We start from the raw sequence: 15436 nt of genomic DNA on the forward strand, positions 1-15436 counted from the left end.
AACCTCCCTTGATCTTGCCTTCTTTTTCTAGCACATGTTAAATATGATGGTTTTAGTTAAGAGTTTGTTAGTTAGTTACATTAAAACAAACAATCTCAAATTATATATATCTTAGGCTCTTACTTATACAATCCAATCAATCAATATACAATCATCAATCAAATATACTTCTTCTTTGTTTTTTATCCACGAAGATGAATTTATTTAATAAGCACAATAGTGTTTAACTAGTATATATATATATATATATATATATATATATGTTTTATGCCAGAAATTTTATCAATAAATTACTAATAACAAAAAAGTCTTAAATGTAGAAATTATAAGCTTTTATTTTATCACATCAAATCCTAAAGCCTAAACTAATGCAGTAATGTTTCTTCTCAGAATTAACCCTCTCCACTTTTGTCCTTCAAGTGGTCTGAAAATGGCTCCAACTTGGAGCATTGTACTTTATCTGTTGATGATATAATACGTGAATAACAACAACTTTCTGAATTTAATATCAGTGAGACAAGTGCTTAAGCTCTCAACTGTAAGACAGGGAATGATTTCAAAATATAAAAGTCCTATTGGATAAGAATGATTTTTCCTCCAACATGTGCTACTCAAGTTTCCAACCAGTAGTTATTCTTCACCCTTTAACAAAGTCACACACAAATAAATATTGATACATACAAATCCATAAAGATAAATAAATAAAAACTAGCCTATCTTAGCTTGCAAGATCCCTCAATAGTGATGCAATAGTTTTTGGAGTTTAATATGTTCTTAAATAATTTTCTTTACGTACAGAAATTAAATTTCAGTTATTAAAAAATGGAAAGCGTTGTGTTTCTTTTCTTCTTTTTTATAACTATCTGAATATTTAAATCACCATTTTGTTAAACTTCGAGATACCAAGAGAGAGGAGCAAGAGATTTGTGGAAAGATAGTGACACTTGACAAGTGTCCTAACACCTGTACACGAAAACACACATGCATAACTTGGTTGCTTGACACGTGTCTTTAACATCCCTCTGAGATCTCTATATAGTGCTTTACAATACAAGCCTCTGAGCCTCACCAGAAAGAGTGAAAACAATCATTGTGAAGTGGAAATCTTTGTAATTAATTCTGTGCTTTTATCCCTAGAAATATCTGTGAAGACCAAACATTACTAGCTAGTTACTGAAATATGGCTACAGTTGGAAGGAATGTAGCAGCTCCTTTGCTGTTTGTTAACTTGATCATGTATTTTCTTGTTCTTGGCTTTGCTAGTTGGTGCCTCAACAGGTTCATCAATGGCACCACATATCACCCCAGTAAGTTTATGTGATTTTATCTAATTTACTTATGCACATTATCGTATATCTGTATTTTAAATTTATTATCATATTTTAAGATGTAGTTTACTGTCTTCCATATTGATAGTTCAATATTGGAGATGGAGGAGATAAATCATAGACTTAGATACTATATATTCAATAGAACAATAATTGAAGGAGTAGTTTTGGTGGCCGGATTGAAGAGTTTAGTATAGACGCATACTTTTCTCTACCACCATTCTTTATACCAAACTTATAAGTCTTAATTATAGAACTATCATCAACTAATATAAAAGTTTTTAGACGAAGCTTCTCTATTATAATGCAGAACTAGATACAAGATAATTATTAATTTTCTTGCCATATACTTATAGAATTATATGTAAATTCTAACATATTTCATGGCTCTTTCTTGAAATAATTTGCTTGTCGGCCTTGAAGTCTTGCTAGCTCTTGAGTTGTGTGTTGGTCTCCTTGCTAGCTTAGAGGACTTCAGAGAGGGACTCTTGCTAGCTCTTGAGTTATGTGTTGGTCTCCTTGTCCATTTTATTAGAAACTTCTAATATGAATTCCATATTGCACCTCAATCTTCTGGGGTCGTACTCAAGAAATTAAAAGCCTAGACCACATGTCTTCCATTTTTTGTCATTAAATGGCTTGTACTTTTTACCTAAGTGAGACCATATATGAAGAACTTAGAAAAATATAGGTGGTTGCTAGAAATCTTTTAGTATTGGTAAAAGATAATACTAAAAGATTTATTTGGAATAATATGATATTATTATTGGATCACGTGCCGAATAATAATTGAGTGACTATGCCTACTACTACTAGGACCAAATGTAGTTCTAATACTACTTCTGGGTTCTACTAGATAATAGAAATGAAAGTTGAAGATATATGAAAACAACATATTTTGAGAGGATAGTACTTGGAGGAATAGTTTTGGTAGGGTGAAGGATCTAATATAGGCATATACTTATCTCACATTAACATTTTACCTTATGACTTCTATTTATTGGACTATCCCCACCTAAATGCGTCTAACATTGACACATGTTTTTTCTCAAACCCTTCATTATAACTTACATTAACATTTTACCTTATAAGTTTTATTTAGGACTATCATGCAATTTGGTTAGAAGATAATTATTATTTTTCTACTACATGCTTATAAAATTCTCTAGAATGTTTTGGTACCTTTTAACCTGTATGATTTTTTTAACTATTATATACCAATGCATTGATTGATTCATGTAACACAAAGTCACTTATTTTCTGTAACTTCAAATCCAACTTTGAATTAATGTGTCTCAACTAAGAAATTAGCTAGTGGTATGATTTGATTGTGTGAAGTGGTATGACAAGAAAGAACCTTAACACATTCCTAGTATGTGGTATGTTAAGGAATAAAACGGAGAAGTATTGATGTGATATATTTAAATTGTTGGAATGTAGCTTTCTTTTCTTTCTTTTTTTTCTTTATGAAGTTAACAACACTGCAAAATGAACCTATAATGTTCCTCTTTCAGGTTTTGGAGGAAACGGTGCAACAATGTTCTTCTTGACATTTTCTATACTTGCAGCTGTTCTGGGCATAGTGTCCAAATTCATTGGCGGCAATCACATAAGGATGTGGAGGAGTGACAGTTTAGCATCTGCAGGGGCCACAGCACTCATTGCTTGGGCTGTCACTGCTCTGGCCTTTGGGTAAACCATACTTATAATTATCATTGGCAATTTGAGCAAAGCCCATGGGCCCATCCGCACATTTTGGGCGGGCAAGACATGAAAATTGTGTCCATCTGCCCTAAAATGTTCGCCCAACATGCCCCTTTTGTCCATGGGCATTTCAAATGGGTGGACAGGGCGGCGTATGAGCATCAATGAACACTAAAATAAGAAATTTGATGGGTCAAGTATGACAACAGTAATTCATGTTCTCACCACTTGAATGTAGCAATTTTCCAAAATATAATATCTTATAAATTAAATGTATGTCCGGTTTATGCAAAACAAGATGTTATGTTTTGTGTTTTTACACTGTCACACTTGTATCCATGTAATCAAGTACTATGTCATTTTTAAATTTTTTTTTTTAATTTAAGGCGGCTCGCAAGTCCGCCTTGCCCATGTTTAGAGCGGGCATGACATGATATTTCATGTCCTATTTAAAAACGAGCATGCCTATACCCACCCTAATTTTGGTGAGCATTGTGTGGACATGGGCAGAACGGATAAGGTCACCCTAATTGCCAATGCTACTTATAATCAGTACCATATTTCCCTTGTGTTGTTATGTTTTGTTTTATTTTGAATAATTTCTTAATAACATTTTTCATAATACTATATAAATTTATAAATAATGGAATTAACATTTCTTCCAAATCCTTCACTACTAAATAATACCATAGGGACTTATTCTTTTTAGTCCTAAAGTTTTTAGCAGATTGATATTTACTTTTTTTTCCTGTAGCAGTTGGTCTATAATAATTATCTCTGAAATTATTATTTTTATTTTTCTTATTATTATTTTTTATAAATAATAATGTTAGTATATTAGTATTTGTAGTGTTTGATATTTGAATTTTAACCTTTTTATTAATCCATTCCTTAAATCTTTCATCATAACTATGTAAGTTCTAAATTTGTGTACCATATGTTTTTTTTATTATTAAATTGAAGTAGTTAATGTTGGGTTATCAATGAATTAAATTTTGTAAATGATCTTAAGAAAAGGAATTTGTTCATTTGTTCATTTTTGGGGCCTTGTAAAGGCGCTGAAACGAATAAGAGCTCTTGAATTGAAATTAAAAAACAAAACAGGAATGTGACAATAATTGCAACATTCAGAATCAAAAGAACCTCGAGCTCAATTTTGGGCTAAAACAACTTATTAATTTGATTCATAATATTCTAAAATTATTAGAGTAATATGGTTATATCATAAGTTCACAGACTTATTATAGAGTAGATATGTTACATTATGGAAGGTAACAAAAGTTGTGTGCAATGTAACAGGTTGGCTTGCAAGCAGATAAATATAGGAGGGCATAGAGGGTGGAGGTTAAGGATAGTGGAGGCCTTCATAATGATCCTCACTTTCACACAACTACTCTACTTGTTGCTGATCCATGCAGGCTTATTCAACAGCAGATATGGTCCAGGATACCGTGACAATGACTATGGTGTTGGAGACCCAATGCATAAGGGTTCAGCTATTCCTGCTACTGGGACTCGTGTCTAATTATATATGACCCTTAAATCCACTTGTTAATTTCTTGTCTTTATTACTGTACTGTTCTAGTTTCCATGTTGGGGCTATGTTGTTTTTTGTATTTTATGTAGTAATGTAAGCCTATTTGGGTTGTTTGTCACATGTGACTATGTGAGGAACCACTCTATATCATGGCATTTTGTATACTAATCAATGGATATGATTGGTTTTTATTTGCTTCCAATCACATTGTCCCCATTTTGAATGATAAAGTGTTATTATTCTTGTTGCAAATGATAAGGGATATTCTTAAAAAAGTTTCTTTCTATTAATTAAGGATATGGTTGAGATATTTTATTACGATAGTATAGAAATATTTTGTGATAGATCACAATAATTATTGAGATTGTCTCAGAAAGGATATATGAATTAAATGCTATAGAGATTTAGAATGGAAAAGTGCTTCACATCTATGTTTCAGTATAGAAAGAGGACAAATTCAATTAAAAGCAACTTACAAAGAATGATTTGGAATGTAAGGAAATGAAATATATTCCCTATGCATAAATGGTTGAGAGTTTAATTTATGCTCAGACATGTACTTTGTCTAATATGAGTTTTGTTGTTGGAATGTTAGGCTAATATAGAAGTAATCATTGAATGGACTACTTGAAGGCTGCCAAGAAGATTCTCCAATATTTACAAGGCACTAAGGATCACATGCTCCCATATAAAAGGTCAGATCATATTGAGGTGATTGGTTATTCAAATTTAGACTATGCATGATGTTTGGACGCAAAGAAATCTATATTTGGGTATGTCTTTCTAATGGTTGGAGGAGCTATTTCATGGAGAAGTAGAAAACAATCTATAATTGTTACATCCATATGGAGGTTGAGTTTGTAATATACTTTAAGGCCATAAATCATGCATTGTGGCTATGAAACTTTACTTTAGGGCTTGACATTGTAAATAGTGTAGCTTGCCGCCATTGACGGTGTTGCGTATACTTGAAGGTGTGCAAATGCACACCCTAGATTTAAAAAATATGTATATTAGTTGTAACCTTACAAACATACTTGTTAAATTATTTTATAATATTATGGATCCGTAACTTAAGAAACTTTATGCTAGTTTTTCTGAGATAAATACTCATGTGCTTCTTTGTATGATTAATTTAGTGATATTTGATAATCAAATTGAGATTTAATCATTGATATATTAATATGCATAACAATTTTGAATTTGCTTTTTTTAATCAACAATGAAATTTATTAAAATAAAAGGAGTAAATTAGAAGAACAAGTGATACTCATAACCTCATCCACAAAATTTAACAAACACAAAGACATATTGAAAGTGTTGAATTTGCTTCTTTGAAATGAATCAATAATCTTATAAGATAAGTTGATTCAAAGTGAAAGATACATTTTTTACCCATTAGTTTATCCTCTTTTGAAGTTAGTAATAAAACTGCAGAAAAAGTTTTTTCAACTATGAAAATTGTAAAAAATAAATTGCATAATAAATATGAGATGCATGGACAAATAATTGCTAGTGACTTATATATATTTAGCAAGAAGTGTTCAATAATAATTGATCATTCAATGGTTTCAAAATATAAATTAAAATCACACAGAGATTAACTATGAAATATGTAATTTATTTGACTAAATCTGTATAATTTTGTAATTTTGACATTAATATTTTCATTTTTTATAATCGATGATATTTATTATTTGAATTTTCAACATGTTGCACACCCTGACTTTGGATCCTAGGTTCGTCACTACTTGCCACTAAAGTTTTATTGCGGTAAAGCTGCAATTGTCTCCTTTCTAAGAATGACAAGTATTCCAAATACACCAAAGATATGGATTTTAAGTTACCTATCACTTAAAGAAGAAGTGCAAAAATAGAAAGTGTTTAAAGAGTATATTGTACCGATCCGATGGTAGGGGACCTGTTTTTTAAAGGATTGTCGCCCAATATTTACACTGACTATGTTGATAGGATGGACATTGTAGATAATTCCTTGTTAATGTGATAGTACCTTATGTCTATAGACATGTATAAATGTTTACTTATCATTGTATGACACATTTTTTAATTCAAATGAATGTTTTGTTTCTGTAGTTAAAGTTTATATTATCCATATCAAAGAATGTACTTGTATGGTTATAATGAGATAACTTGATGGTTTTTCAAAATGTAAATGAAGATTCAAATTAAAGTTAGCTGAGGTGATTGTCTATATGGAAATGATTAGGTTACCTCATATAAGGACGATGATTCGACCATTTCAATACAATTAAGGACGATGATTTGTAAGGTTCAATAAAAGTGCGCAATTAAAGTTATTTTATGAATCCTCAACTCATTAAATGAACCAAGTAAGAGATTGTTAGATTAATTTAATAATCTATGTAGTTCATGTTCTTGGAAGTTACTAATTTGAGTCAAAGTGTCTAATGTGATGGTGGTTGGTAATTAGTGGGGGTATTTTGGTTAACTCTCCCCCCTCTTACTTCAGGTGTAATTTCCTTCATAATGGATAAGTTATTTTCTCCAATAACTTCTCCTAAATCTTTCTATAAATAAATCACTTATGTATTAGAAAAATCATGTCATTTATTTTCTCTCTTATGAGTAGAAGTACATAGTGATAATTAGAGAAATATTAGTGACTGAGTATAGGAAGGTGAGATCCTAACCATCAAGGTAGACATAAAGGGAAGACGATGAAGTGAAAACAAAGACAACCAGAAACTGCAGTAAAATAAAAACTAAAATGGAACCAGGTATTCTTCAATCTCTTCTTTTATCGCATGTGAATATCATAGTATCAAGGTCGTAATTAAAGGATTCTTATGAATCATTAAAGACTCATAAAAGTTTAAAGTAACAACAAGGTGTAATGCATGCATTGGTAGAGATGTTCTGTATGACACTAGTATTGGCTTGGATGAAAGAGTGTGATACAAACATATTGGTTTATATTGACACAATGTATATACTCTTGGTATACTCCTTATGGTGGAGTATATTAGTTCTTTTGAACAATGATTTTTTGGTGTAGACAACAATGGTAGTGGTTGGCGCTTTCCATAATATTGAATGACTTCCTAGAAATAGAGAGCTAGACGTCGTGTTCCATTGGATGATGGTATGAGAAGCTCTACTACAAGTTTGAAAATATAAGTTCTTGATAACATCACCAAGTATCGATACTCAGAAAGACTTATGTTGATGGGTGTTGAGATTTTATGTGGAGTTGTTAAAGAGATTTTGACATTGAGAAAGGTAGATATATATATATATATATATATATATATGTTTTATGCCAGAAATTTTATCAATAAATTACTAATAACAAAAAAGTCTTAAATGTAGAAATTATAAGCTTTTATTTTATCACATCAAATCCTAAAGCCTAAACTAATGCAGTAATGTTTCTTCTCAGAATTAACCCTCTCCACTTTTGTCCTTCAAGTGGTCTGAAAATGGCTCCAACTTGGAGCATTGTACTTTATCTGTTGATGATATAATACGTGAATAACAACAACTTTCTGAATTTAATATCAGTGAGACAAGTGCTTAAGCTCTCAACTGTAAGACAGGGAATGATTTCAAAATATAAAAGTCCTATTGGATAAGAATGATTTTTCCTCCAACATGTGCTACTCAAGTTTCCAACCAGTAGTTATTCTTCACCCTTTAACAAAGTCACACACAAATAAATATTGATACATACAAATCCATAAAGATAAATAAATAAAAACTAGCCTATCTTAGCTTGCAAGATCCCTCAATAGTGATGCAATAGTTTTTGGAGTTTAATATGTTCTTAAATAATTTTCTTTACGTACAGAAATTAAATTTCAGTTATTAAAAAATGGAAAGCGTTGTGTTTCTTTTCTTCTTTTTTATAACTATCTGAATATTTAAATCACCATTTTGTTAAACTTCGAGATACCAAGAGAGAGGAGCAAGAGATTTGTGGAAAGATAGTGACACTTGACAAGTGTCCTAACACCTGTACACGAAAACACACATGCATAACTTGGTTGCTTGACACGTGTCTTTAACATCCCTCTGAGATCTCTATATAGTGCTTTACAATACAAGCCTCTGAGCCTCACCAGAAAGAGTGAAAACAATCATTGTGAAGTGGAAATCTTTGTAATTAATTCTGTGCTTTTATCCCTAGAAATATCTGTGAAGACCAAACATTACTAGCTAGTTACTGAAATATGGCTACAGTTGGAAGGAATGTAGCAGCTCCTTTGCTGTTTGTTAACTTGATCATGTATTTTCTTGTTCTTGGCTTTGCTAGTTGGTGCCTCAACAGGTTCATCAATGGCACCACATATCACCCCAGTAAGTTTATGTGATTTTATCTAATTTACTTATGCACATTATCGTATATCTGTATTTTAAATTTATTATCATATTTTAAGATGTAGTTTACTGTCTTCCATATTGATAGTTCAATATTGGAGATGGAGGAGATAAATCATAGACTTAGATACTATATATTCAATAGAACAATAATTGAAGGAGTAGTTTTGGTGGCCGGATTGAAGAGTTTAGTATAGACGCATACTTTTCTCTACCACCATTCTTTATACCAAACTTATAAGTCTTAATTATAGAACTATCATCAACTAATATAAAAGTTTTTAGACGAAGCTTCTCTATTATAATGCAGAACTAGATACAAGATAATTATTAATTTTCTTGCCATATACTTATAGAATTATATGTAAATTCTAACATATTTCATGGCTCTTTCTTGAAATAATTTGCTTGTCGGCCTTGAAGTCTTGCTAGCTCTTGAGTTGTGTGTTGGTCTCCTTGCTAGCTTAGAGGACTTCAGAGAGGGACTCTTGCTAGCTCTTGAGTTATGTGTTGGTCTCCTTGTCCATTTTATTAGAAACTTCTAATATGAATTCCATATTGCACCTCAATCTTCTGGGGTCGTACTCAAGAAATTAAAAGCCTAGACCACATGTCTTCCATTTTTTGTCATTAAATGGCTTGTACTTTTTACCTAAGTGAGACCATATATGAAGAACTTAGAAAAATATAGGTGGTTGCTAGAAATCTTTTAGTATTGGTAAAAGATAATACTAAAAGATTTATTTGGAATAATATGATATTATTATTGGATCACGTGCCGAATAATAATTGAGTGACTATGCCTACTACTACTAGGACCAAATGTAGTTCTAATACTACTTCTGGGTTCTACTAGATAATAGAAATGAAAGTTGAAGATATATGAAAACAACATATTTTGAGAGGATAGTACTTGGAGGAATAGTTTTGGTAGGGTGAAGGATCTAATATAGGCATATACTTATCTCACATTAACATTTTACCTTATGACTTCTATTTATTGGACTATCCCCACCTAAATGCGTCTAACATTGACACATGTTTTTTCTCAAACCCTTCATTATAACTTACATTAACATTTTACCTTATAAGTTTTATTTAGGACTATCATGCAATTTGGTTAGAAGATAATTATTATTTTTCTACTACATGCTTATAAAATTCTCTAGAATGTTTTGGTACCTTTTAACCTGTATGATTTTTTTAACTATTATATACCAATGCATTGATTGATTCATGTAACACAAAGTCACTTATTTTCTGTAACTTCAAATCCAACTTTGAATTAATGTGTCTCAACTAAGAAATTAGCTAGTGGTATGATTTGATTGTGTGAAGTGGTATGACAAGAAAGAACCTTAACACATTCCTAGTATGTGGTATGTTAAGGAATAAAACGGAGAAGTATTGATGTGATATATTTAAATTGTTGGAATGTAGCTTTCTTTTCTTTCTTTTTTTTCTTTATGAAGTTAACAACACTGCAAAATGAACCTATAATGTTCCTCTTTCAGGTTTTGGAGGAAACGGTGCAACAATGTTCTTCTTGACATTTTCTATACTTGCAGCTGTTCTGGGCATAGTGTCCAAATTCATTGGCGGCAATCACATAAGGATGTGGAGGAGTGACAGTTTAGCATCTGCAGGGGCCACAGCACTCATTGCTTGGGCTGTCACTGCTCTGGCCTTTGGGTAAACCATACTTATAATTATCATTGGCAATTTGAGCAAAGCCCATGGGCCCATCCGCACATTTTGGGCGGGCAAGACATGAAAATTGTGTCCATCTGCCCTAAAATGTTCGCCCAACATGCCCCTTTTGTCCATGGGCATTTCAAATGGGTGGACAGGGCGGCGTATGAGCATCAATGAACACTAAAATAAGAAATTTGATGGGTCAAGTATGACAACAGTAATTCATGTTCTCACCACTTGAATGTAGCAATTTTCCAAAATATAATATCTTATAAATTAAATGTATGTCCGGTTTATGCAAAACAAGATGTTATGTTTTGTGTTTTTACACTGTCACACTTGTATCCATGTAATCAAGTACTATGTCATTTTTAAATTTTTTTTTTTAATTTAAGGCGGCTCGCAAGTCCGCCTTGCCCATGTTTAGAGCGGGCATGACATGATATTTCATGTCCTATTTAAAAACGAGCATGCCTATACCCACCCTAATTTTGGTGAGCATTGTGTGGACATGGGCAGAACGGATAAGGTCACCCTAATTGCCAATGCTACTTATAATCAGTACCATATTTCCCTTGTGTTGTTATGTTTTGTTTTATTTTGAATAATTTCTTAATAACATTTTTCATAATACTATATAAATTTATAAATAATGGAATTAACATTTCTTCCAAATCCTTCACTACTAAATAATACCATAGGGACTTATTCTTTTTAGTCCTAAAGTTTTTAGCAGATTGATATTTACTTTTTTTTCCTGTAGCAGTTGGTCTATAATAATTATCTCTGAAATTATTATTTTTATTTTTCTTATTATTATTTTTTATAAATAATAATGTTAGTATATTAGTATTTGTAGTGTTTGATATTTGAATTTTAACCTTTTTATTAATCCATTCCTTAAATCTTTCATCATAACTATGTAAGTTCTAAATTTGTGTACCATATGTTTTTTTTATTATTAAATTGAAGTAGTTAATGTTGGGTTATCAATGAATTAAATTTTGTAAATGATCTTAAGAAAAGGAATTTGTTCATTTGTTCATTTTTGGGGCCTTGTAAAGGCGCTGAAACGAATAAGAGCTCTTGAATTGAAATTAAAAAACAAAACAGGAATGTGACAATAATTGCAACATTCAGAATCAAAAGAACCTCGAGCTCAATTTTGGGCTAAAACAACTTATTAATTTGATTCATAATATTCTAAAATTATTAGAGTAATATGGTTATATCATAAGTTCACAGACTTATTATAGAGTAGATATGTTACATTATGGAAGGTAACAAAAGTTGTGTGCAATGTAACAGGTTGGCTTGCAAGCAGATAAATATAGGAGGGCATAGAGGGTGGAGGTTAAGGATAGTGGAGGCCTTCATAATGATCCTCACTTTCACACAACTACTCTACTTGTTGCTGATCCATGCAGGCTTATTCAACAGCAGATATGGTCCAGGATACCGTGACAATGACTATGGTGTTGGAGACCCAATGCATAAGGGTTCAGCTATTCCTGCTACTGGGACTCGTGTCTAATTATATATGACCCTTAAATCCACTTGTTAATTTCTTGTCTTTATTACTGTACTGTTCTAGTTTCCATGTTGGGGCTATGTTGTTTTTTGTATTTTATGTAGTAATGTAAGCCTATTTGGGTTGTTTGTCACATGTGACTATGTGAGGAACCACTCTATATCATGGCATTTTGTATACTAATCAATGGATATGATTGGTTTTTATTTGCTTCCAATCACATTGTCCCCATTTTGAATGATAAAGTGTTATTATTCTTGTTGCAAATGATAAGGGATATTCTTAAAAAAGTTTCTTTCTATTAATTAAGGATATGGTTGAGATATTTTATTACGATAGTATAGAAATATTTTGTGATAGATCACAATAATTATTGAGATTGTCTCAGAAAGGATATATGAATTAAATGCTATAGAGATTTAGAATGGAAAAGTGCTTCACATCTATGTTTCAGTATAGAAAGAGGACAAATTCAATTAAAAGCAACTTACAAAGAATGATTTGGAATGTAAGGAAATGAAATATATTCCCTATGCATAAATGGTTGAGAGTTTAATTTATGCTCAGACATGTACTTTGTCTAATATGAGTTTTGTTGTTGGAATGTTAGGCTAATATAGAAGTAATCATTGAATGGACTACTTGAAGGCTGCCAAGAAGATTCTCCAATATTTACAAGGCACTAAGGATCACATGCTCCCATATAAAAGGTCAGATCATATTGAGGTGATTGGTTATTCAAATTTAGACTATGCATGATGTTTGGACGCAAAGAAATCTATATTTGGGTATGTCTTTCTAATGGTTGGAGGAGCTATTTCATGGAGAAGTAGAAAACAATCTATAATTGTTACATCCATATGGAGGTTGAGTTTGTAATATACTTTAAGGCCATAAATCATGCATTGTGGCTATGAAACTTTACTTTAGGGCTTGACATTGTAAATAGTGTAGCTTGCCGCCATTGACGGTGTTGCGTATACTTGAAGGTGTGCAAATGCACACCCTAGATTTAAAAAATATGTATATTAGTTGTAACCTTACAAACATACTTGTTAAATTATTTTATAATATTATGGATCCGTAACTTAAGAAACTTTATGCTAGTTTTTCTGAGATAAATACTCATGTGCTTCTTTGTATGATTAATTTAGTGATATTTGATAATCAAATTGAGATTTAATCATTGATATATTAATATGCATAACAATTTTGAATTTGCTTTTTTTAATCAACAATGAAATTTATTAAAATAAAAGGAGTAAATTAGAAGAACAAGTGATACTCATAACCTCATCCACAAAATTTAACAAACACAAAGACATATTGAAAGTGTTGAATTTGCTTCTTTGAAATGAATCAATAATCTTATAAGATAAGTTGATTCAAAGTGAAAGATACATTTTTTACCCATTAGTTTATCCTCTTTTGAAGTTAGTAATAAAACTGCAGAAAAAGTTTTTTCAACTATGAAAATTGTAAAAAATAAATTGCATAATAAATATGAGATGCATGGACAAATAATTGCTAGTGACTTATATATATTTAGCAAGAAGTGTTCAATAATAATTGATCATTCAATGGTTTCAAAATATAAATTAAAATCACACAGAGATTAACTATGAAATATGTAATTTATTTGACTAAATCTGTATAATTTTGTAATTTTGACATTAATATTTTCATTTTTTATAATCGATGATATTTATTATTTGAATTTTCAACATGTTGCACACCCTGACTTTGGATCCTAGGTTCGTCACTACTTGCCACTAAAGTTTTATTGCGGTAAAGCTGCAATTGTCTCCTTTCTAAGAATGACAAGTATTCCAAATACACCAAAGATATGGATTTTAAGTTACCTATCACTTAAAGAAGAAGTGCAAAAATAGAAAGTGTTTAAAGAGTATATTGTACCGATCCGATGGTAGGGGACCTGTTTTTTAAAGGATTGTCGCCCAATATTTACACTGACTATGTTGATAGGATGGACATTGTAGATAATTCCTTGTTAATGTGATAGTACCTTATGTCTATAGACATGTATAAATGTTTACTTATCATTGTATGACACATTTTTTAATTCAAATGAATGTTTTGTTTCTGTAGTTAAAGTTTATATTATCCATATCAAAGAATGTACTTGTATGGTTATAATGAGATAACTTGATGGTTTTTCAAAATGTAAATGAAGATTCAAATTAAAGTTAGCTGAGGTGATTGTCTATATGGAAATGATTAGGTTACCTCATATAAGGACGATGATTCGACCATTTCAATACAATTAAGGACGATGATTTGTAAGGTTCAATAAAAGTGCGCAATTAAAGTTATTTTATGAATCCTCAACTCATTAAATGAACCAAGTAAGAGATTGTTAGATTAATTTAATAATCTATGTAGTTCATGTTCTTGGAAGTTACTAATTTGAGTCAAAGTGTCTAATGTGATGGTGGTTGGTAATTAGTGGGGGTATTTTGGTTAACTCTCCCCCCTCTTACTTCAGGTGTAATTTCCTTCATAATGGATAAGTTATTTTCTCCAATAACTTCTCCTAAATCTTTCTATAAATAAATCACTTATGTATTAGAAAAATCATGTCATTTATTTTCTCTCTTATGAGTAGAAGTACATAGTGATAATTAGAGAAATATTAGTGACTGAGTATAGGAAGGTGAGATCCTAACCATCAAGGTAGACATAAAGGGAAGACGATGAAGTGAAAACAAAGACAACCAGAAACTGCAGTAAAATAAAAACTAAAATGGAACCAGGTATTCTTCAATCTCTTCTTTTATCGCATGTGAATATCATAGTATCAAGGTCGTAATTAAAGGATTCTTATGAATCATTAAAGACTCATAAAAGTTTAAAGTAACAACAAGGTGTAATGCATGCATTGGTAGAGATGTTCTGTATGACACTAGTATTGGCTTGGATGAAAGAGTGTGATACAAACATATTGGTTTATATTGACACAATGTATATACTCTTGGTATACTCCTTATGGTGGAGTATATTAGTTCTTTTGAACAATGATTTTTTGGTGTAGACAACAATGGTAGTGGTTGGCGCTTTCCATAATATTGAATGACTTCCTAGAAATAGAGAGCTAGACGTCGTGTTCCATTGGATGATGGTATGAGAAGCTCTACTACAAGTTTGAAAATATAAGTTCTTGATAACATCACCAAGTATCGATACTCAGAAAGACTTATGTTGATGGGTGTTGAGATTTTATGTGGAGTTGTTAAAGAGATTTTGACATTGAGAAAGGTAGAA

At 31.2% G+C, this 15436-nt stretch overlaps 2 protein-coding genes across 2 annotated transcripts; both read left to right on the forward strand.

The window, feature by feature from the left end:
• On the forward strand, nt 1091-4699 carry LOC109360188. The gene is made up of 3 exons (XM_019604910.1): nt 1091-1307; nt 2843-3020; nt 4332-4699. The coding sequence occupies exons 1-3, from the start codon at nt 1181-1183 to the stop codon at nt 4555-4557; spliced, it is 531 nt and encodes a 176-aa protein (XP_019460455.1). The 5' UTR covers nt 1091-1180; the 3' UTR covers nt 4558-4699.
• Nucleotides 8691-12299, forward strand: LOC109360189. The gene is made up of 3 exons (XM_019604911.1): nt 8691-8907; nt 10443-10620; nt 11932-12299. Exons 1-3 carry the CDS (start codon nt 8781-8783, stop codon nt 12155-12157), a joined length of 531 nt encoding a protein of 176 aa, XP_019460456.1. The 5' UTR covers nt 8691-8780; the 3' UTR covers nt 12158-12299.

This window comes from Lupinus angustifolius, chromosome LG11, assembly GCF_001865875.1.
Source record: "Lupinus angustifolius cultivar Tanjil chromosome LG11, LupAngTanjil_v1.0, whole genome shotgun sequence".
NCBI classification, from domain to species: Eukaryota; Viridiplantae; Streptophyta; class Magnoliopsida; order Fabales; family Fabaceae; genus Lupinus; species Lupinus angustifolius.